At 54.9% G+C, this 22,206-nt stretch overlaps 1 protein-coding gene across 2 annotated transcripts in view; it reads left to right on the top strand.

Moving 5' to 3' along the window:
• Positions 1 to 22,206, top strand: part of Pkd1l2 (polycystic kidney disease 1-like 2) — an 85,392-nt gene that overhangs the window by 55,707 nt on the left and 7,479 nt on the right. Inside the window, exons 26-39 of one of the 2 annotated variants that reach the window (XM_005409357.1) lie at positions 898 to 1,076; positions 2,201 to 2,347; positions 2,538 to 2,737; positions 3,132 to 3,334; positions 4,292 to 4,508; positions 7,033 to 7,249; positions 8,591 to 8,795; positions 9,166 to 9,271; positions 10,273 to 10,410; positions 11,899 to 12,084; positions 13,358 to 13,685; positions 13,907 to 14,040; positions 16,209 to 16,336; positions 16,968 to 17,128. In XM_005409357.1, the coding sequence (XP_005409414.1) occupies positions 898 to 1,076; positions 2,201 to 2,347; positions 2,538 to 2,737; positions 3,132 to 3,334; positions 4,292 to 4,508; positions 7,033 to 7,249; positions 8,591 to 8,795; positions 9,166 to 9,271; positions 10,273 to 10,410; positions 11,899 to 12,084; positions 13,358 to 13,685; positions 13,907 to 14,040; positions 16,209 to 16,336; positions 16,968 to 17,128 (2,549 nt within the window). Of the gene's footprint in view, positions 1 to 897; positions 1,077 to 2,200; positions 2,348 to 2,537; positions 2,738 to 3,131; positions 3,335 to 4,291; positions 4,509 to 7,032; positions 7,250 to 8,590; positions 8,796 to 9,087; positions 9,272 to 10,272; positions 10,411 to 11,898; positions 12,085 to 13,357; positions 13,686 to 13,906; positions 14,041 to 16,208; positions 16,337 to 16,967; positions 17,129 to 22,206 lie in introns of both variants that reach the window. The other variant, XM_013507110.1, reaches the window with a different exon arrangement.

The raw sequence follows: 22,206 nt of genomic DNA, 5'->3' as shown, positions 1-22,206 counted from the left end.
AAAAAAAAAAAAAGGAACAAGGGGTTTCTCCATATGATTTAGTGAAGACCCAAATCCGGAATAAAGTTAACATTATTTTCCAAATTCTGTAAAAAAAAAAAAAAAAAAAAGGAAGCAGAGCGAGGAGGAACTGTGGTGTCCACCCTCAGCGCCCGCCAGCATTCCTTCTCGGCCCCTTCTGGCTGTTGCTCCAATGGCCAAAGCAAGCCTCGGGCAAAGAGGCAGCTGGACGCGGACAGGGAGCCCTGCACGCTGAGGCTGCGGGTGCAGTGGACACGGGCAGTGTCTGCTGTGATGCTCAGGAAATCAGGCGTCTCCATCAGCACTGCCTGGAGAGAAACAGAGTCCTGGGCTAGTTCTCAATATTCCTAGTTGGTAGAGTGAAGCTGGGCCCTGGGAATATGTAGTTCAAAGTAGCAGGCGTTCCTGCTGCATGGCTCAGTGCCAGGCACTCTGAGAGCCGCTGAAAATAGAGCTGTTAGGAGGAAAACAGTTCCTGCTCTACAGTCCTTACAAATAAATAGATGATCCCAGCATGAAGGAGGCTGAGGCAGGAGGATTGCCACAAGTTGGAGGCTAGCCTGGGCTACATAGTAAATTGAAGGCCCCTCTGAACTACACAATTAGACCCTGCCTTTAAAAATAAAAAAAAAAAAAACCCAATCAATCAATCAGTCAATAAACAAACAGTGAGGAGTTTGAAAAGTCAGCAGGCTTTTTATGTGTGACTGATCTCAAAGCCGTGAATATAGAAAGTGTCACTCAACTCTGCACACAACAGAAATGGTCCCTGAGCAGATGGGGGCGTCCTCACTGGCCTCTGGCCACCTCCCATGAAGCAAGGCCAGTGGGCTCCGTTCCCACGGGGAGGTGTCCACCCTGGTCCCTGGGTTTCAGGTGACCATCACCCTATATGGCCTGGACGGAGAGAGCGAGCCACACCGCCTGGCAGACCCCGCGTCCCCTGGGTTGGAGCGCGGAGGAGTGGACGTCTTCCTGCTGTCCACCCTGTTCCCCCTGGGGGAGCTGCGGAGTCTCCGGCTGTGGCACGACAACTCGGGGGACCGGCCGTCCTGGTGAGTGGGCAGGGGGATACTCAGGCTGGGGCGAGGCCCCTGCTCCGGGCATGACGGATCCCCATTTCACAGATGAGGAAACCAAGGTCCAAGAGGCCCTGGGCCTGCTCCACACCGCCCGTCAGTAGCTGGGAGGAGGTGAAGGGCGCAGGCTTGGTGTCCACCCTCAGCAGCATGGACCTGAGACTTGCCCAAGGTCACACAGCTAATCCAGAGCAAAGTCCTCCCTGAGGCTGACGCTAGTGGCCTGGGCAGGAGGAGCCAGTCCGAGCAGCAATCAGCAGCCGACGGCGTTCATACCGCTGTCTGTCATGCACTGAGGGGCTAAACATCCGTACTCCGAGGGCCTCAGCTATTGGTTGGCTCCTGGGAAGCACAGGCTGAGATGGATGTGAGAGAGCAGAGAGCCTGTGAAGCGGGTGCAGGGAGAACAGCGGGGTGGGAGGCCGGGGGATGGGCAGAGGGAGACAGAGAGCTGTGTGCGATGCACGCTGGTGTCAGTCCAGCCCCTCCCTAATCCCCAAGTTCTGGAGCCGCCTCCCATTGGATCTAGATGCCCAGGTCCTGCCAGGTGTGCTGTACGTCCAGCACTCAGGAGGCTGAGGCAGGAAGATCACTGCAAGTCTGAGGCCAGCCTGAATTACATAGTAAGACCCTTCTCAAAACACCAAAACCTAAAACAGGTGAGCCACCGCTGGGTCCGATCTCATATGCCAAGCACGGCGACTTCACACCCTCCCCAGGCCTTGGAGACCTGACTCAGGTTATGGGACACCCAGAGTCCCTGAGCCCCACAGAGAGGGTGGCCTTGCAGTCTAGGTGGTCTGCAACATCACCAGTCCTCTGTGTGCCTGCCCGCACACAAGCTCTTCCCGTGCTGGCTTTGCCCGCTCAGGGCCCCGCTGCCCCAGCTGGGGGCCCCAGGCAGATAGGGGCTCACAGCTCCCAGGGGCGCTGCCTGAGCCCCCCCCCCCCATGGAGCTCCAGCTCTGACCAAGGCAAGGGACAAGGAAGGGACACGCAGTGTCTGCAGGTCCCCCTTTCTAGAGGTTCAGGTTTGTAAAGGTGTCCAAGGAAGGCTCACCCCCGCACCTGGGCCTCAGCACGCTGGGTCCTTTCTCCAGGTACGTGAGCCGGGTGCTGGTCCACGACCTGGCGACTGGCCAGAAGTGGTATTTCCTCTGCAACTCATGGCTGTCCATCGATGTGGGAGACTGTGTCCTGGACAAGGTGTTTCCGGTGGCCACGGAGCAGGACAGGAAGCAGTTCAGGTACTTCTTAAGCGAATCTTTATTTCGCTTTTTTTTTTGAGACCGTCTCACTATGGAGTCCAGGCTGGCCTTGAACTCACGGCGATCCTCCTACCTCAGCCTCCTGCGTGCTGGGATTACAGGCGTGGACCACCACGCCCAGCCTCTTCCTGTCTCCTGAATTCCTGTCCCTCTTCCCTGCCCCCCACAGCCACCTGTTCTTCCTGAAGACGTCCACAGGCTTCCAGGAAGGCCACCTCTGGTACTCCATCTTCAGCAGCTCTGCCCGGAGCCGCTTCACGCGGGTGCAGAGGGTGTCCTGCTGCTTCTCCCTGCTTCTCTGCACCATGCTGACCAGCATCATGTTCTGGGGGGTCCCCAAGGACCCGGCTGAGCAGAAGATGGACTTGGGTAAGTCCTGCTGTCTGTCGTCCTGGACAGGGCTGTGGCCGGGGACATCAGTGTTGCCTGCCCAGGGACGCCACTGCAGCCCCAGTTCTCTTGGGGGCTGCCCGAGGTCACCATAGCCGAGCCTCTGCGTGGCTGTCCTTGACCTCCAGCCCCTCCGGAGGTCACGCGGATGCCTCGTGGCCTGGGCCACCTTGTCACACTGTTAGCACAGACTACCTGGTGTGTCCAGGTCCCTGGTAAAGGAAGACACCTCAAGCAGGCGCTGTAGCCAGGGCTTAGCGGGGACCTCCCGCGGCTGCATCTGCTGGTCCTTTGTGTGCGGCCGCCTGCTGGCAGGGTGCTGCGGACAGGGCTGTGGTAACCGCCTCTCCTTGACCCTCCTGCTCCTCCCCAGGGGACATCGAGTTCACGTGGCAGGAAGTGGTGATCGGGCTGGAGAGCTCCCTGCTCATGTTCCCCATCAATTTCCTGATCGTCCAGATCTTCCGCCACGCCCGGCCTCGGGGCGCGAAGGAGCAGGAGGCTGGGACCCCCACCCTAGCCCCGTCACCACAGCCCCTGGACGATGGCCTTGTGACGCCTGAAGCGGTGACCAAGGCAGGTCCCTAACTTCAGCCCAGCGGGAGTGGTGCTTTTCTTCTTTCTCTCCACCCTCCCCTGCCCCACCCCCGTCCCTCTGTCTCTGTCTCTCTCTCAACTGTTTTTTCCCCAGTCCTGGGGATTGAACCCAGAGCCTTCTCACTGAGCTATATCACCAGATCTTAGTATTTTTTATTTTGAGGAGGGGTCTTGCTACATGGCTAAATTGCCTAGGCTGGGCCTAAATTTTTGATCCTCCTGTCTCAGCCCTCCAGAATCCCGGGGTCATAGGTGTGTACCCATCATACCCTTGCTCTCCTTTCTCTTGCAGGCTGGGGATCAAACCCTAACCTCACACATGCTAGGCAAGTGCTACACCACTGGGCTACACCCCCAGCCCTTTCTTCTTCTTCTTTTCTTTCTTCCTTTTTCTTTCTTTCTTTCTTTCTTTCTTTCTTTCTTTCTTTCTTTCTTTCTTTCTTTCTCTTTCTTTCTTTCTTTTTCTTTCTTTCTTTTTCTTTCTTTCTTTCTTTTTCTTTCTTTCTTCCTTTCTTTCTTCCATTTTCTTTCTTTCTTTCTTTCTCTTTTCTTTCTTCCTTCTTTCCTGTTTCTCTTTCTTCCCTTCTTTCCTTCTATCTTTCCCTCCCTTCATACCTCCCTCTTTCCTCCTTCCTTTGTTTTGAAGGGTCTTCCTGAATGGCCTTGGCTGGCTTTGAATTTGCGATCCGCCCAAGTAGCCGAGGTCACAGGTGTGCACGCACCACCCTCCCAGGTACCCCCAGCTTTCCCCGTGCGTTCACCGTGCGCCCGCCCTGCGGAGCACACCTGCACCGGGAGATCTCAGCAGGGACGGCACGGGCACTCAGGGAGGTCAAGGCCACATCTCCGTGGACAGAACTGAGGCAGACGCTTGTGACCCCGGGCCGCACCCCCTGCCTGCAGCTCACCTCCCGTCTCTGTCTGGTCTCCCTGCAGGACACGCGGCGACTCATCAGCTGTCTGTGCAGAGCCCTGAAGCTGCCCTCGCCGGCCTCGGGCTGGGACTCTCTGAGCTCGGTGGACATCAACACACTGCTGGCCTTGGCGGAAGACATCCTCTGCCCTCAGAACCCAGCCGGGCAGGGACGCCGGGAGGAAGCCAAGGGGAGAGAGGACGCCTTTGCCGTGGCCCCCGGGTCTGCGCCAGTGACAGGTACACACTGGCCACCCCTGTGCCAACGGAAGCAGCTTCCGGGGCCAGGTGGCGACTCGGGGCCGTGTCTGTGGCCTGGTGGGTCGGGCTCCGGCTGAGCCTCCCAGTCTGCACCACGCCACCCGCCGTCCCATGATGCCACGCTGCACACGAGCTACTCTAGACTCCGCTTTCCCCTTTCTCTGCCTCAGCCTTTACTCCCCTGGGGCGTGGGCCTCTGTCAGTGCCTTCTGTCCCCGTGCCTCTCCTCACACTCACCTGCACCTGGCCGCACAGTGAACCGTGGGACGCGGTGTTTAAAGTCTGCGCCATCCTGAGTCCCCGAGGTGGGCGTCCTCTTGCCTCCCCTCGTCTCTGTGACGGGCTCCTCTGTGACCTTGGACAGGCTGCCTCGGTTCTCTGAGCCTCGATTTTCTTCCTGTGAAGTGTCAGGGGCTGCAGCGTTAAGCAGGATCTGTTTCCGGATGTGTGGGGCAGGACCCAAGATGCAGGGTGATGAGGCAGAGGAAAGACGTGAATCACAGGCCGAAAACCTTTTCTCTGTTCCCTTTCAAGTCTCCTAATTAAACACGGGTGTGGTGGTGCACATGCAAGCCTGTCATCCCAGCACTGGTGGTGGCTGAGGCAGGACAATCATCATGAGTTTAAGGCCAGCCTGAACTGCACAGCAAAACCCTTCCTCAAAAAAAAAAAAAACAAAAAACAAAAAAAAACACAACAAAGCCAGTTGGCCATGCATGGTGGCACACGCCTGTAATCTCAGCACTCTGGAAGCTGAGGCAGGAGGATCATTTGGAGTTCGAGACCAGCCTGGGCTACAAAGTGAGCTCAAGGCCAGCCTGAACTGCATAGCGAGACTCTGTCTCAAAAAGACAAAAAAAAAAAAAAAAGCCAAGCCAGTAGCACCCCGGGCTGGTGACCAAACCTTCAACCCTTTGGGGACATTTTAGGTCCAAACTATGGTGCTCTGCAGACTCAGCTGCCAGTGTTAGAGCAGCGCCGCTCCATGGGGCCTCCCGCTGATGGACACCCTGTAGCCCCGCGCTTGGTGGGCTGGGTTTAAAGCGCTGCCAGTGATACGGCTCCGGACTGGCCAGTGTCTGGAGCAAGCAGGTGGTCGGGGCCTCCGGTGACGGCCACCCCGGCAGTGCTCTGCTCCATGGTCTGTGCCATTCCCCAAGAGACGGCTCCAGACTCGAGAATACAGCCAGACTCCTGGGGTCTCCTGGCTGCAGCTGCAGCTGCGCAACTTGGGAAAAGTTGCTCACCCTCTCTGAGACTCAGTTTTCTTGTCTATAAAATATGGCCGTTGGGCCGCCTCAAGTGGGGTGCTGCGAGGACTGGCTGAGGTCATACGCTGTGTAAAGTACTCAGGCCCTGGCCCGATGCAAAGCAAGCATTCAGTCGGCGGCACTTGGGTTGGCAGAGTTGGTGTCTTCTGAGACCTTCTCAGAAGCTTGCGACACAGAGGGTGTCGGCGCTGGGTTCTGCCTGAGGCTCGGGCGAGGGGGCCCTGGTGGAGGAGGCGAAGGAGGAGGCTGAGTCAGGCTGGGCGGATCTTGCCGTGTGCTCACCTCTCTCAACAGGGCTACCTACACACACACACACACACACACACACACACACACACACACACGAGCGCGCAGCCACCCCTGCACACGAGGCTCCTTTCTGTGTCTCTTGCTGGGGTCTGGCGGGGCATGGACAGGGCTCCGTTTGGCCACGCCCTGTGTCCGGTCACACACAGCCCGGGGAAGGTGAGCACGGGTTGGGGCCCAGCCCTGTCTGCTGTGGACGGCGTGACCCTCCCTGGGCGCCGACACATGGCCGCATTCTCTTAGAAGGCACAAGCAATAGTGGAAAGGTTCAAATTTTTCCCTTTATACTAAAGATGAGTTACCTCTACAATTTTTAAACAAAGCAACAAAAACCTGGCTTTAGAGACTGAGGTAGGAGGATTGCAAATTCAAAGACACCCTGGGCTCACCAGGACTATCTGGTCCGGACTACATAACGAGACAGTGCCCATCCCCAAAAAAATGTTTTTAAAAATTTTTTTAAAACTGGGATGGTGGGTGCACAACTGTAATCCCAGCACTCAGGAGGCTGAGACAGGAGGATCGCCTCGAGTTTGAGGCCACCCTGGGCTGCATAGTGAGCTCAAGCCCAGCCTGGACTATATAGTGAGGCTCTGTCTTAAAAAACCAAACATATATTTTTTTTCCCAGGGAGGAAGAAAGATGAGGTAAGGTTGTCTGGAAGTTAGTCATCACGGCAGTGGGGTAATAGAGAAGATAGTCTCCTCTCCTTACGTATAAGGACATTTGGCAAATGCCCCTGACAAAAGGCTGGAAGGAAACATGCAAATCCCAGTGGCTCTGGGACCCTAGAACCCCAGTCCCTCTGCACTCGGGTTTCCTGCGGCTGGCACTGGGCTGGGCGCTCCTGCGTGACTGCTGTCCCCGTCACTGTGACAGGCACGCTGCCCCTCAGCACCGGCTGATCACTCTCCCCTTGTCCCCAGAGAGGACACAGGGCCCCGGGCCCGAGCTGGCCCTGCAGGACCTCTGGAAGGACGACGCCCACAGGCAGTGCCTCTACCGCCAGCTGGAGCACTTGGAGCAGGAGCTGCAGCTGCTAGGACCCCACAGCTTCCCGCAGCGACACGGCCACGCCAGGGCGCTCAGGCAGCTGCAGACCCTGAAAGGCCACCTGGGAGTGGCCACCCCCACACATGCCAGGTAATGCCCTCCCCACCCCACGGGCACCTGCCCTGTCTGGGGCCTGCCAGAAGACGTCTTGAGCTGCCCTAGCAGGGCACCGTAGACTCTCAGCAGAAAGGATTAAGGCTCCTGCCAGCACTCAGGATGGGGGTGGTGATCAGGGATCCCAGCTGGAAGACACAGCCCTTTGCAGATTGCTTTACAATTTGTACATTTTTTTGGACAGGGTCTCGCTATGAAGTCAGGCTGGCCTTGAACTCACTGTGTGGCGCAGGCTGGCCTGAACCCACAATGACCCTCCCGCCTCACCCTCCCGAGCGCCAGGACTACATGCCTGCACGGTGACCATGCCTGCCCACAATCTGTACAGTTTGTAACCGTTCTCGTGGGGGCTGTCTCCTTACCGTGTATCCTCAGATCCGCCCCTCATCCTGAGTCTCTGTCATTCCTCTGTTGGGTGGGAATGATGACGCTCTCCGCTGATAAAGCGATGTGCTTCAGACAAGCAGTGGGATTTAAACTCAGGGTTATCAGACGGCACAAAAGAATCATCAGTTTGGCTGGGCATGGTGGCGCACGTCTGTAATCCCAGCACTCGGGAGGCTGAGGCAGGAGGATCGTTGCAAATTCGAGACCAACCTGGGCTACAAAATAAGCTCAAGGCCAGCCTGAACTGCATAGTGAGACCCTGTCTCAAAAAGACAAAAAAAAACAAAACAAAACAAGAGTCATCAGGTAGATGTGGCCAAGGCATAGTAATTCAGGAAGAAAATGACCATTTGTGAGATGCACCGTGACGTACTTGGAGATGATTGTGTCTGGAATTTATTTTTAAATATTCCAGCTCCCTGCCCCTCCAGGAAAAGGCAGGAGGGCAGGTGGGTGGAAGAGCCACAGCAAAGCGGTGACCGCTGTTGACCTCACTGGATGAATGCCTGTGGGTTTGCCGTGCTTGATCGTTTTTCTGTGAGATTTTTTATGTCTCTTTTTTTTTTGAGACAGAATTTCCAAGTTGTTAAGTTGCCCAGGCTGGGGTCAAGCTTGCACTCCCGCCTCAGGCTCCCAGAGTGCTGGGACTCCAGGCTTGCACCATGACGCCTGGCCTGTAATAACTTTTTTTAACCCGGGGTTCAACCTTGTGCTTGACTCAAGCTAAGCGAGCGCTCTACCACACAGCTACGCCCTCAGCCTGGTGGTTTAGAAATGTTCCAGAAGCAGCTTCTGGGTTTGAGGTGAGGAACCGTGGAGCAAATGTGAGAAAAGCATTTAAGACAGCAGGGACAGGTGACAGAGGAGGCCCTGAGAGGCCAGGCGCTCGGCCAAGGCCATGCCAATGACCCGCCCTTGTCACCCCTGCAGGGCTCCCCGCCCCGGCGCGCCCCCTCGAGGCCTGCCCTGGTGGTGCACCCTGGTGGGCTGGCTCCTGGTGGCAGCCACCAGCGGCACGGCTGCCTTCTTCACCATGCTCTACGGCCTGCACTACGGGCGCGCCAGCTCCCTCCGGTGGCTGCTGTCCATGGCCGTGTCCTTGGCGGAGAGCATGCTGGTCACCCAGCCCCTCAAGGTCAGGATGCCCACCGAGTGGCTGCCCTCCCCACCCCCATCCTCCCGAGCGGTGTGGTCTTAAGGGAGGCTCCCGTGCACAAGCCCTGGGGCAGAGAAGACAGTGAGGTAGATAATTACGGGCCCGGGGGACCAGGCAGACACGGAGAGGGAGGACCGCAGGCAGAGGGGCGGGGAAGCCAGCAGGCGGGCAAGTGGGGGTGTCCCAGGACACAGGCCCCCTGCCTGGCTGGGCCCGGCGCTCCTCAGCGGCTCTGCCCACTGCACCAAGGCTGGGTTCCCAACTCGCTTAGGTGTGGCTGCACTCCATGCCCTCCGACCCGGTTTCACGTCCTGGTACGGCTTGGGCTCACACTGGCGGTGACGTGCAGGTGTTGGGCTTCGCCGCTTTCTTTGCACTGGTCTCGAAGAGGGTGGACGATGATGATGACGACGACGAGATGGAGCTCCCCCTGCCAGGACGCCTGTCTGGCCCAGGTAAAGGGGCCGCGTGGTGGTGCAGGGACAGGAGTACACCTGCAGGGCAGGGTGCTCCCCGAGCCTCTGCTCCCCGGCAGCCCTTACCCTGCCAGACACGAGCACCCCCTGCCTCTTCCCTGAGAGCCTTCCTCCCTGGCTCTCTGACCCCGGTGACGCCCCCACAGGACCCTTCAGCCAGGATAGGCGCCTCCTCTGTGTAGCCCCCATGGCGGGGTGAGGGGGCTCTCTGCCCATAGACTCAGGCCCTGGGGTTTTAGAATAACAAAGAATCCGCTTGCTGGTAGACTGCAAAGAGCGACTGTCAACTAGACCTCCAGGACAACAGAGCTGAATCGGCAGTGAGTAGCCCCGGCCTGGCCCACGGCCTGGGTCTTGTGAACAGAGACGGACTGGACAGAGGCCACGCTGACCTGGTCTAGAGGCCCCAGCCCGGCCCTTCCTCCCTCCAAGATGTGGGAACGTGCTGACAGGCAGCGCACTCAGGAAGCACAGGAGCAGACAAGACAGAAGCAGCCCTCTCAAGATCAATCTTGACTCTCAGGGAAAGTAAACCAGGAAGAAACAAGCAGATGCTCACAGGCAAACACACAGGTCCTATGGGGAGGTGACGTTAGTTAAGGAAGTAAGTGCACCCCAACTGAAAGACAAACAGAACTGGGAGGAGCAGGACACTGCAGGCCTCTGTCCTGCGGGGGCACCTAAGCTGTCCCCTGAGCGTCAGGGAAGGAAGGGACTGCTTGGCGGGGTGTGCAAAGGCCCTGAGGTCCCATGGAACTCATCACTTCATGCTGTTATTGAGCATGGGGGTAGAGTGGAGAGGGCTTGAGAAGAGGTGAGGGAGGGAGGTGACGAATGCCCTGGTAGAGCAGACAGAGGGCACGGGCCTCAGACAGCCGGGGCAGCACCTGCCAGTATGGCACGGCACCTGCAGATGCCAGCAAGCAGGAGAGCCTGTCCCACACCTGCCGCGGGGACTGCCCATTGTCCTTCCTCCGCAGGTCCCTGTGCCATCTTCCGGGCACGGAGACACAGCAGTGGGGACATCTACCAGCCACCTCTGCCCGCCGCCATCGAGAGGATGAAAGCCACCCGGCTGAAGGAGCAAAAGGCATTTGCCCTCGTCTCGGAAATCCTGGGTGGGCAGTGCCCCGCGCCCACTTCTCAGCACTCCAGACGCAGGCACCCATGAACGCACGCAGGGCCTTTGGAAGACCCTCGCTGCTTCTGGGCCTTAGTTCCCCTAGCCAGCGTCTCACTCAAGTGCTCCCCCATACTTGCAATCACCTGGCGTCCCTTGAAGGCCCTGTGCTTGAAGTCTGAGCTCCCTCCTGTGGCTCCACCCACGTCAGCTCCTTCCCCGGCCTCCCAGCCATTCCTAGCCCAGGCTGTCCTCTGTCCTCCTGCCTCAGCCTCCTGCGTGTTGGAGTAAGGGACACACACCGCCACACCCCACCTTCCGCCTAGGCTTTAACGCTCCATCCAATCACTGTGTCTTCAGCGAGGCTTCCCCTGGCCCTCCAGCCCAGAGTTTTCAAACCTCAGCGTATGTCTCGTCTGGGGTCCCGAGGAGCAGGTCGGGTGCACAAGGCTGTTTTGGGAGGTGATATCAGGAAGGGAAAGTGCAGCTGGAGGGAAGAAAGTCAGCAGAGGGGTATGGCCAGTGGGCTCAGGCCTGCTGGGGGCCGGGGAGAGCAGGCAGTGCCCCCCTGCATCATGCTGCCACCCCGTGTCTCGGGTCCCCCAGGCAGAAGTGGGTGCATCTTGGAAGGCAGATTCCCAGGCCCGGCTCAGAGCTTCCGGTTCAGTAGGAATCTGCATCCCTGATTAGGCTGTGAAGTTCAGACTCCCGATCTCAATCTTGGCCCCCTGGTGGTCCTTCGCATCACACTCTTCTGTCTCTGCAAGTCAGGTGAGCCCCACCAGGGCCAGAACTTGTCCATCTGCTTCATTACTGTACCCTCAGCAACGCCACATGGCAGATGCCCCCCTGGAAAAAATTCTGCTTAAGAAACACCAATATAAACTCAGCCTAGTGGTACATTCCTGAGCCCGCACTCTAGGAGGCTGAGGCAGGAGGATCCCCAGGTGTGAGTCCAGGCTGGGCAGTTTAATGATGGAGCATAACACTGTCTCAAAATAAAAATTTTTGCTGGGGAAATAGCTCAGCAGGCATAGCACCTGACTGGCAAGCTCGAGGTCATGAGTTCAATTCCCGGTACCAAAAAAAAAATTTTTTTTTAAAGGAGAGGGCTGGGAATGCAATGTGTAAAGGCCCCGGATCCAATTTCCAGTACCAGGGGATTGGAGACCACAAACTCTGGGCAGTCTGTGTTCTGAGTGCTTTGCAAGTACTAGTAACTCATCCCTCTTCACAACCTCATGTCTGTCATATATTATTATCCAAGCTTCACAGATGAGGGGCCGGCGAGGGGCTGACGCACTTGCAAAAGGCACCTGGATGGGAAGTGGTAGGGTTGGGATTCGAACCCAGACAGCCGGCTTGGGGTCTCTGGGAGGACCATCCCCACGCTCACCAGGCGGCCAGGGCGGGCCGCTCCACTTCCTGTGCTGGACTCGGGCAGGCGAGGCTCTCGCCTGAAGGGGGCGCTGTGCATCCTTTGCAGTGTACCTGGGCTTCCTGTGGACGCTGCTGCTGGTGGCGTACGGCCAGAGGGACCCGAGTGCCTACCACTTCCACGGGCACCTTGAGCGCAGCTTCACCAGAGGCTTTTCCGAAGTGCTGGGCTTCCCAGGGTTCTTCGAGTGGGCCAACAGCACCCTCGTGAACAACCTGTACGGTCCACACCCAGGTACACGGCCCGTGTGCGCTCCGCCCTCTGCGAGCAGGTGTGGGTCCCGAGCCGGTCTTAGCCGCGGGAGCCCAGGCTGCGAAGGAGAGGCGCTCAGAAAGCTGTGTGCACACGCAGCGTGGTGAGTGTCCTGTGAGCCGGCGGCCAGCGGCCAGCAGGAATTGGCCGGCAGAACTGGACAGGCTCTCGGACCGCAAAACATCCGCGTGGCCGCGGTGCAGGGTCTGAGTGCGGGACGGTGGGAAGCACGGGAGGAGACAGAGACGGGGCAGAGCGTGAAGGAGCTCAGAAGTCCACACCCTGCCCCTGAGGAAGGAAGTTGCCACCTGCCCGAGGGTTGCAAACCCCTGGTGGTTTGCAGGAGCCGTCTGCCTGTAGGAGGACACGCCCGCTCCAGTGAAATCAGTCAGATGCCCAGCTAAACAGCGCATACCTTCCTCCTGTGAGAAACCCAAAGCAGACATAATTTAAAAAACAAAATAAAAGGTGGATAATAGGAAACAGGGGAAAAGATCTTTTGCAAATGGGAAGGAGAGGGGCCGGGATGTAGCTCAGCGGCACAAGCACCTGCCTGGCAAGCACAAGGTCCTGAGTTCGATTCCTGGTACAAAAAAAAATGGGAAGGACATCCAGAAAGGGAAGGAGGGGGGAAGGAGGGGGGAAGGAGGGGGGAAGGAGGAGGAGAAGGGGAATAAAAGAAATTAAGATGTGCTCAGTTGGGCCAGGGATGTAGCTTACTGGCACAGCGCCTGCCTCACAAGCAGGAGGCCCTGAGTTCAATTCCCCGCACCAAAATAAAAAAGTGCCAAGTACATGTACCTGCCCCCAGAGGAGTGTAAACATCAGGCGCTGTGAGCGCATACTAAGAAGAAGTGATGTGAAAAGGGAAGGATCGCTCTGCAGGCAGCCGAGAGCGGGCCAGTTGGGAAGCTGGGGAGACATCTAGAGGCCAGCAGGAACCAGGGGCGGGTCCAAAGGACAGGGACAGTGGTGACGGGTGGTATGGAAGACATGGATGAAGGGCCTGGCTGGGCACGGTGACCCTTGGACGGGAGGGTCCAGAGGAGGCACAGATGCCCCCAGGCAGGCGCCGGGGGCAGAGCAGGTCCCGGGTGGAGAGAGCAAGGTGCCAGGTTGATGGAGCCAGGCGCGGTCACCTCCCGGCTGTCTCTGTAATGTGTTCGCTGACTTCACATTTGCATCCAGGCAAGGGGCTCAGGAAGCACTAGGGTGGTTTTGCTTGCAGAATTACCCACCTGGTTTTCTTCTGCAGGCTTCGTCACAGACGGGAACTCCAAGCTGGTTGGCAGTGCCCACATCCGCCAAGTGAGGATCCGGGGAAGCTCCTGCCCCCTGGCCCCGCAGCTGCAGGCTTCTCTGAGCGGGTGCCGCGCACCGTACTCCCTGGACGAGGAAGACCGGGCTGACTACGGGGAAGACTGGAATGCCTCTGCGCTCGGTAGCAGTGACCGCTTTCCTCCGGCCTGGTGCTACCAGGGCCAGAGCCAGCGTCGAGGGTACCCAACATGGGGCAAGCTCGCTCTGTACCCCGGAGGGGGCTACGCGGTCCCTTTAGGGACTGAGCGCCAAAATGCATCGAGGTGAGGCTGCCTCGCTCCTTTGCAGCAATGTGAGGCCATTTGTTGGGGTCCTCGTGGGGAGGACACAGCCTTGAAAACAGGGCTGGGACAAGTTCCTCCGTGTCCTGTGACACATTCATTCTGAGGCCATTTGAGACAGGAAGCCCTGGGTTTGTCCAAAGACTGTGGGACACAGACCCTTCACAGGACAGAGGTGCCCCAAGCACCCCTCTTTCCCACAGGGTTCTCCGGTATCTCTTTGACCACGCCTGGCTGGACACCCTGACCAGGGCCGTGTTTGTGGAGTTCACCGTCTACAACGCCAACGTCAACCTGTTCTGCGTCATCACGCTCACACTAGAGACCAGCGGCCTGGGTGAGCCCCTCACTCCAAAACCCCTGCCACCCAGGGGGGCCCTATGCGCAGGCCCAGAGATCCAGGTCAAAGAGCTGTTTTGCAGGGGCTGGGGACTTAGCTCAGTGGCAAAGCGCCTGCCTGGCAAGCGCAAGGTCTTGAGTTCGGTTCCCGGTACCGGAGAAAAACCAAAAAAAAAGAGCTATTTTGCTGGGGCAGGTTCTCCCTGCAGCTGGCATCCCTGAGCCCCCAAACCGAGATGTGAGCACTGCCCAGCCTTCCTTTCCAGGGGCTCTGAGTCCCGAGTCTGTGGGCGGCTTATACGTCTCCTTCGCCTGAGTGCCCCACTGTGCTGCAGGTGGGGTAGCGTCTGAGAAGAGGGTGACCTGGTAACAAGTAGCACCACCTAAAAGACAGTTTACAGCCTGCACGTTGATCCACAGTGGAAGTGCATCTCACACACACACACAGCCTTGTAATTTCAGCTATTAGGAGGCCCAGGCAAGAGGATCACAGGTTGGAGGACTGCCTGGACAACAGAACAAGATCATTTCTCAAAACGAAAAAAATATATAGCTCAAGTAAAGCTCAGGAGGGCACTGGCCTAGCATCCAGGAGGCCCTGGGTTCCATCCCCAGGACCACAGGAAATGAACGAGTGGCTAAAGTGCTAACCACAAGCTACTAAAAACCATCAACTTATGGCCTGTTTAGCTAATGCTCAACTTTCTAAAACTGAACATCCTTGCAGTAAACCCTGAACTTTGTTTTATGTTTTTGCAACAGGGTCTCGCTATGTGGTGCAGGCTGGCCTTGAGCACACTCTGTAGCTCAGGCTGGCCTTAAATTTCTGGTGCTCCCCCTGCCTCAGTCTCCCAAGTGCTGGGATTATAGGTGTGTGCCACCATGCCCAGCTAAAACCTGAACATTTAAAAAGTATGTAATTACATTTTAATTATAAAGTGAATGTATGTTTGTGCATTAAAAAAAAAGTCAAGGGCCGGGGATATAGCTCATAGTGCCTGCCTGGCAAGTGCAAGGTCCTGAGTTCGATTCCTAGGACCAAAAACAACAACAAAAAAATTAACAATTAAAAAAGAAATCAAGCTAAAAAATGTCATTAGTACATGCAAGGTTTGGTCCCCAAGACCATAATAAATAAATAAAATTTGGAATGGTGAATGGCTTTCATCTCCTACAATCCTTTGTCAAGGTCAACAGCGTCTTTCAAATCTTTCTTTAGTTTATTTCTACATCTTTTGATCTCCTATGCCTCTTTGCCACCATTTTGGGTATTTCCCTTTTCCTTCCTTCCTTCCTTCCTTCCTTCCTTCCTTTCTTTCTTTCTTTCCTTCTTTCTTCCTTTCTTTCTCTTTCTTTCTCTCTTTCTTTCCCTCTTTGTGGTTTTTCTGAGATAGGGTCTTGCTATGTATTCCAAGCTGGCTTTGAACTCACTATGTAGCCCAGGCTGGCCTCGTACTCATAGCAAGCCTCCTGCTTCAGCCTCCCCAGTGCTGGGATCATGGATGTGTACAACCATGCCCAGCTTCCTTCTGGCTTTTCAAGGAAGAAGTTTTTAAATAACTTGTCCAAAACCACATCTGATTGAATTGTGTTTCTACACAGAAGAGGTCCAGAACGGGCTCCTGGCCGTGTGGATTCCGCAATCACGACATTGTCAGGGACTTGGGTGGCTTCCCTCATGTCCTGCAGTCACCTTAGGGCTGGCTTTGTCTTTAAGCCTTATTGTCAGAATGATTTCAAACATTATCACCCCAAAATCATTACAATTCCAGGAAATAAGGAAACAAATGAAAAGGTATTCTAGAGAAGGCTGGATGGTTAGGCATATTGGCGGTGAGATGAACTGACTTCCGGTGAAGTCCTTTTTAAAATTTGTTTTCTTAGTGCACTTTGACAGCACATAAGAGCCATAACCATGGGGCGGGGGGCGCTCCAGGGCACTGCACACCGTGCGGCCCCAGTCCTCCACCTGTGTCCCTTCCGGGTGACACTGCTTTTGTGTCCACCGTGTGTCCACCTTCAGGCTCTGGAGTCTTTGTATCTGAGGACCCTGGTCCTCTCCTGCCCCCGCCCCCTGCAGCCCTCAGGAGGGCTCCAGCTTGAAGGTCACAGCCAGGGCGCCCAACATGAGGAGACCTGGGTGACCGGCTGCACTCTGCTCCCCAGGAACCTTCTTCACCCACGCAGCCCTGCACAGCCTCCGCCTGTCCCCCCTCACCGACGGCTGGCACCCCTTCGTAGTGGCGGCAGAGCTCCTGTACTTCGCCTTTCTCCTCTACTACATGGTGGTACAGGTGGGCACGTGGGCCGGGCTGGGTGCCCCTTGCTCTCCCTCCGGCTTCCGGTGCGGCTGAAGGAGGAGGGGAAGGGCTCTGCCTGAGGAATTTGGTCCTGAGGGCTGACAGACCTCAGAGCTGCAAGGCCTGAAAGGCTGGTTCTGCTCGCACCCCCACCCTGGAGGGCCCTGAGGGCTGGGGGAAGGAGCGCTTGTGCTGTGGCCGCTGAACTGAGACCTCCCCAAACGCTGGGGCGTCGAGATGGCACCTGGCTCCCACACCCTTTTGAAAAGGCGAGTGGTATTTCTGGTGCTTCCAGCATGGCCGGCGCTGTGCTGAGGACCTTATGTGGGTTTCCTACTTTTAAAACAGCAGGAGAGCCTGGCAAGCGCAAGGTCGTGAGTTCGGTTCCCGGTACCGGAGAAAAACCAAGAAAAACCAAAAAAAATAAAACAGCAGGAGAAAGCTGGGTGTGGTGTGCATGCCTATAATCCCAGCACTGGGGAGGCTGGGGCAGGAGGATCGCTGCAAGATGGAGGCCAGCCTGGGATACATAGCCCTCCCAGCGGGAGAGGAGCCTCCACTGTGTGTGTAGGGGGTGTTCTGCTGGCCACAGACCTGGGCAGAACCTCGGCTCTCTCCTTCCCAGGGCCAGCGTGTGCGGAAGCAGAAGTGGGGCTATTTCCGCAGCAAGTGGAACCTGCTGGAAGTGGCCATCATCCTGGCCAGCTGGAGTGCCCTGGTGGTGTTCGTGAAGAGGGCTGTCCTGGCTGAGCGGGACCTCCAGCTCTACCGGAAGCACAAGGCAGAGTAAGCAGCCATGTGCCCAGACCCCTGGACCTCCGCTGGGCCCGTCCTCAGTTCTGTCTGAGGCCCAAGGTCAGCAGGAAGCTCTGGTAATCTTGCTGAGCCTTGTAGTTCAGGTTGGCCTTAAACTCACTGTGTAGGCCAGGCCGGCCTCAGATTAGCAGTGATCCTCTTGCCTCAGCCTCCCAAGTGCTGGGACTACACGTGTGCACCACCACACCTGGTTTAAATGTCATTTTGAAATAGGGACGTGCTTGTCTTGCCTTCCAGAATAAAGCTCATTGCTCTTAGGGAAGACTACAAAATTTAGAGACACAGTAATAGAAAATTTATAACATCCTGCATTGAATTAAGAAGTTACTATCGGGGCTGGGGATTTAGCTCAGCGGCACAGTGCCTGCCTGGCAAGCGCAAGGTCGTGAGTTTGATTCCTGGTACCGGAAAAAAAAACAAACAAGAAAAACAAAACAAAGAAGTTACTACTGAGGGCCCGGAACAGAAAAATGAGACTGACAACCAAGAGCAAAATTTGTCAGTAGAAACCTAACAGAGATGAAGAAGTCAGCCGATCGGGATGCTAAAGGACCCATTATACCATGTTCAAGTGCTTAAAGGAAAATAGAAACCTAACGAGATATGGAAGATTTTTTTTAAAACATGGACGTGACATCTAAAAAATATGTACTGCATAGCCTAACAGATTAGACAATATAGAGGTTGAGGATAAACCACTTGAAAATATAGTAATAGAAAATTCCCCAAATAAAGTGTTATGGTTTATAACTAAAAAATAAAATAAAATAGCATCTTGGTAAGTTGCACAGGCTGGCCTTGAACTTGTGATCCTCCTGGCTCGGCCTCCTAAGTAGCTAGGATTACAGACATCTACCACTGCGTTTGGTCTGGAGAAGACCTGAAAACAAAATATAACAATATCTAATATTTGCAGCCAGGCGCAGTGGTGCAGTCTTGTAATTCCAGCACTACCGGAGGCTGAGGATCGCCATGAATTCGAGGCCAGCCTGGGCTATAGTGAGTTCAAGGCCAGCCTGACCTGCATAGTGAGACCTTGTCTCAAAAAACAGAAAAAACAGTATCTGATGTTTGCAAATGCAGGGCCATGTGGCACCCTGCTTAGGTCCTCCCAGCCTTGGGGAGAGCTTTCACAAGCATTAGTGCTCAGTAAATCTCCCTCTGCTACCATGTGTCAAGTGTCCCCTAGGTGCTAGGCAGAGTGGGCTAGCACATGGCAGACACTGTCTTCAGTGTTCATGGGACCTGATGGAGGTCAGCCAATGAGGTGGTGCCTGTCTGTAATCCTAGCTACTTGGGAGACTGAGGCAGGAGGATTGCAAGTTGGCAGCCAGCTAGGCGACTTAGCAAGGTCTTGCCTCAAAATAAAAAATGGAAAGAGCTTGGAATGTAGCTTGGTGGCAGAGCGCTTGCTTAGCATGTGTACAGCCCTGGGCTCAATCTTCAGAACTACAGAGGAAAAAAAGTCAAGTATGATGGTGCATGCCTATAGTCTCAGTGCTCAGGAGGCTGAGGCAGGAGGATTGCAAATTGGAGTCTAGCCTGGGAAACTTAGTAAGATCTGTCTCAAAATTTTAAAAAGGCTCAGATACAACTCAGTGCAAAGGCCCTGGCTTAATCCTCCAAGCCAGAAAGAAAAGCAAAACTAATGAAGGTAGATGTCATCGCTGCCCCATTTCTACCAAAGAAATTGAGGCTCAGGAATTTCATAAGACTTCTCCAAAACCACACAGCTAAATGTGGCAGAGAAGTAATTTAAATCTTTTTGTTTGTTTGTTTTCTTCTGGTACGAGGAATCAAACTCATGACCTTGCGCTTGCCAGGCAGGTGCTGTGCTTCTGAGCTAAATCCCCAGCCCTGTAATGTAACTCTAAACTGTGACTGGCCATGGAGGCGCACGCCTGTAATCCCAGCACTCCAGAGGCTGAGGCGGGAGGATCACCCTGAGTTCAAGGCCAGCCTGAGCTACATAAGCGAGTGCAAGGCCAGCCTGAATTGCATACTGAGCCCCTGTCTCAAACAAAACAAAACAAAAATAAATAAATAAATAAATAAAATAAATCTAGACTGTGTAGCTCGAGGATCTATGCCTCACTTTGATCACTGTGTTCCTCTCTCACCTTTTATAGCGATATCATATACTTACTGAGTTACTACTCGAGGTAATACACTGCCGTCCATCCAGTGGGAATTAAACCCAGGCCCTCACGCATGCTAGGCAAGTGCTGTACCACTGCGGTGTATTCCTAGTCCCAAACACCACTTTAAGAGCACATTCTCATCTACTTCAGTCTTCCCGAGATGGCCAAGCAGTGATGCCATCATCTTTTCTCTCTTTCTCTCTTTCTCTCTTTCTCTTTCTCTCTTTCTTTTTCTGAAGGAGGAAATCATTGGTTAAATTCCTTGTGCAAGGCCACAGCAAGGAAATGCAGAATCTGAACTCTTTCTGCTCCACGCAAACACTGGCTCATTCATGCAACAAACCATCCAATGTTGCCATCCTAAACGTGCGACAAAAACTCTCCCCTCTCCATGCGGCCCCTTTTCGATAGAAATGTCTCAGTATCACTAGCCTTCTTTGAGTTCACAAATAATGGAAGCTTGCCGGGTGGGTGGTGCACGTCTGTCGTCCCAGCACTCAGGAGCCTGAGGCAGGAGGATGATCACAAGTTCGAGACCAGCCTGGGCTAGATAGTGAGACTCCATCTAAAAAAGAAAACAAACAAAAAAGAAATGACTCAAGCTCGTTGTGAACTTAGGCAAAGCGATTATCCCAAAACCCTAAAGGTACTTCAGCCCCACACGGGGTCAGCAAAGGGAGAAGAGCGGTGTGGGCATGCCCGACCCTCACTGCTTTTGTGAAGAAAGTGTTACTGCAACCCTGCCGCACGCAGCGCTCTGCTCACACGCTGTCCTCGGCTGTCTTCCCTCTGCAACGACAGTGTTGAGTCACTGCGATGAAAACTCTCTGGCCCTTTCTAGTAGTCTGTTGATCCTGCCCGGTGACCAAAGGCTGAGTTCTAGGACACAACTGTGGTGAGTCTGTGGGAGGGGCTCACGGGCCGTGTAGTTGGGGTCATCCCTACCCTGACACCGGCCATGTTACTGAGGTTCTGGGGCAAAACCCCAGCTCCGGGGATCCCAGCGACCGGGCCTGACCACCCAGCACATCCCAGAGTCAGTCAAGGACCCGAGCAGTGGGGAAGCATGGGAGAGCAGCGTTAGTCAGCGTGGTTGCGCTGGGATGCACAGAGAAAGAGGTTTAAGAGCTGTCTTCCAGGGGCTGGCACAGCTCCGGGGTTTTATAGAAAAAGGAAATGAAGGCAAAGATGGGGAGTTCGCACAGCCGGCAGCATACGTGTCCTGCTCCTGGTCGTGAAGTCTGGGTGATCGCTACCTTAGGACTGGTTCTTCAGGTCCGGAAGAGCAGTCTCACTGAGGGGGCATCCTAGTCCCATCACGGGGAAGCTGATCCCCGAGCATGGGGTCTGCTTTTCCTGGAGCCCGGGTGATCGCAGGTTGGGGACAATGATTTGAGGCTTCTAGACATTGTATCAGAGTCTGGGCCCTGACCCAGGACGTTGTAAAAGCTGGCAAAGTGATATCCTTGCCAACCCTGAAAATGATTTTACTCTTACCTGGGTGTTCTCAGTCTTAAAGTGGATATAATAGGCTCGCTAAATTGAAGGGTAGAAACCTGTAAAGGGCCAGGCCCAGCACTTTGTTTGTTTGTTTGTCTTTCTGAGACAGGGTCTCACTATGTAGTTCAGGCTGGCCTCGAGCTCACTTTGTAGCCCAGGCTGGTCTCGAACTCACAATGATCCTCCTGCCTCAGCTTCCTGAGTGCTGGGATTACAGGCGAGCGCCACCACGCCCAGCAGGCCCAGCACTTGGGAGGCTGAAGCAGGAGGATCACCGTGAGGTCAAGGCCAGCCTGGGCTACATAGCAAGATCATGTCTCAAAAAAGCAAAAAACAAAACCAAAATGAACCTGCAACTCACACACTCCTTCAGTGATCAACATGCCTGTGCAGAGCCGAGCAGGGCCAGGCTCCATCCTGCGTTTAGTCACCCATCAGGCCTCTGCAGGCCCAGCCTCGGAGTCCTTGTTCCAGCCATGCTTTATGTTTGTTTGCCCCACAGAAATGCGGCTACTTTTTTTTTTTTTTGGTACTGGGAATCAAACTCAGGACCTTGTGTTTGCCAGGCAGGTGCTTTGCCGCTGAGCTAAATCCCCAGCCCCTCTCTTTCTCTCTTTCTCTCTTTCTTTTTCTGAAGGAGGAAATCATTGGTTAAATTCCTTGTGCAAGGCCACAGCAAGGAAATGCAGATTCTGAACTCTTTCTGCTGCATGCAAACACTGGCTCATTCATGCAACAAACCATCCAATACTGGTCATGTTTGATTCTTGATATCCACACAGACTGGTTTTTTTTAATTTACATGGGTCATGAAACAAGTTTACACCAGAGAATTCTCATTTTATAACCAAATGTAATGAGTTCATATCTTGATAAGTACACAAGCCAGTGATAAAAGAGTAGAGAAAGATTTATTACCTGCAGTAGGCAGGAGAGCACTGGGGTTACCTGCAAAACAATGCTCTCCCTGAACAAAGGAAGGTGGGGGTTTTAGGCAGCGAGTGCATCCGTATTCATACAGGAAAGCACGGGCGCGTTTCTGAGCATGCTCAGTTTAACTTCACACATCACATGTTCAGAAACAAACGAGGGCAGACACACTTCCGGGCACGCTTAGTTCACATTACAATGAGCCTGGTTTTCTCTAGGTTGCTTAAGGCAACCAGACTTGGTGAGCCTGTCTGGATCCTCCCAAGTTTTCCCAGAGTGTTAGCTGAAACAAAGAGGAAGAACAATGTTGGAGTTGCATTAATCATCTTCTAAAGAGGCGGCAGCTTTCTCTACCATACATGTAGCTCCGGCTAAAGTTGCCACCTTGCTTAATGGCTAACACTTTTACACTGAAAACAGAAAACAAAAGAGATCTTGCCAGCTTTAACAAAAACCTGCATATAGTTTGAGTTCCTT

This window comes from Chinchilla lanigera, unplaced genomic scaffold (assembly GCF_000276665.1).
Source record: "Chinchilla lanigera isolate Chin_1 unplaced genomic scaffold, ChiLan1.0 scaffold00121, whole genome shotgun sequence".
NCBI lineage: Eukaryota > Metazoa > Chordata > Mammalia > Rodentia > Chinchillidae > Chinchilla > Chinchilla lanigera.
This window is presented reverse-complemented; position numbering and strand designations above follow the sequence as displayed.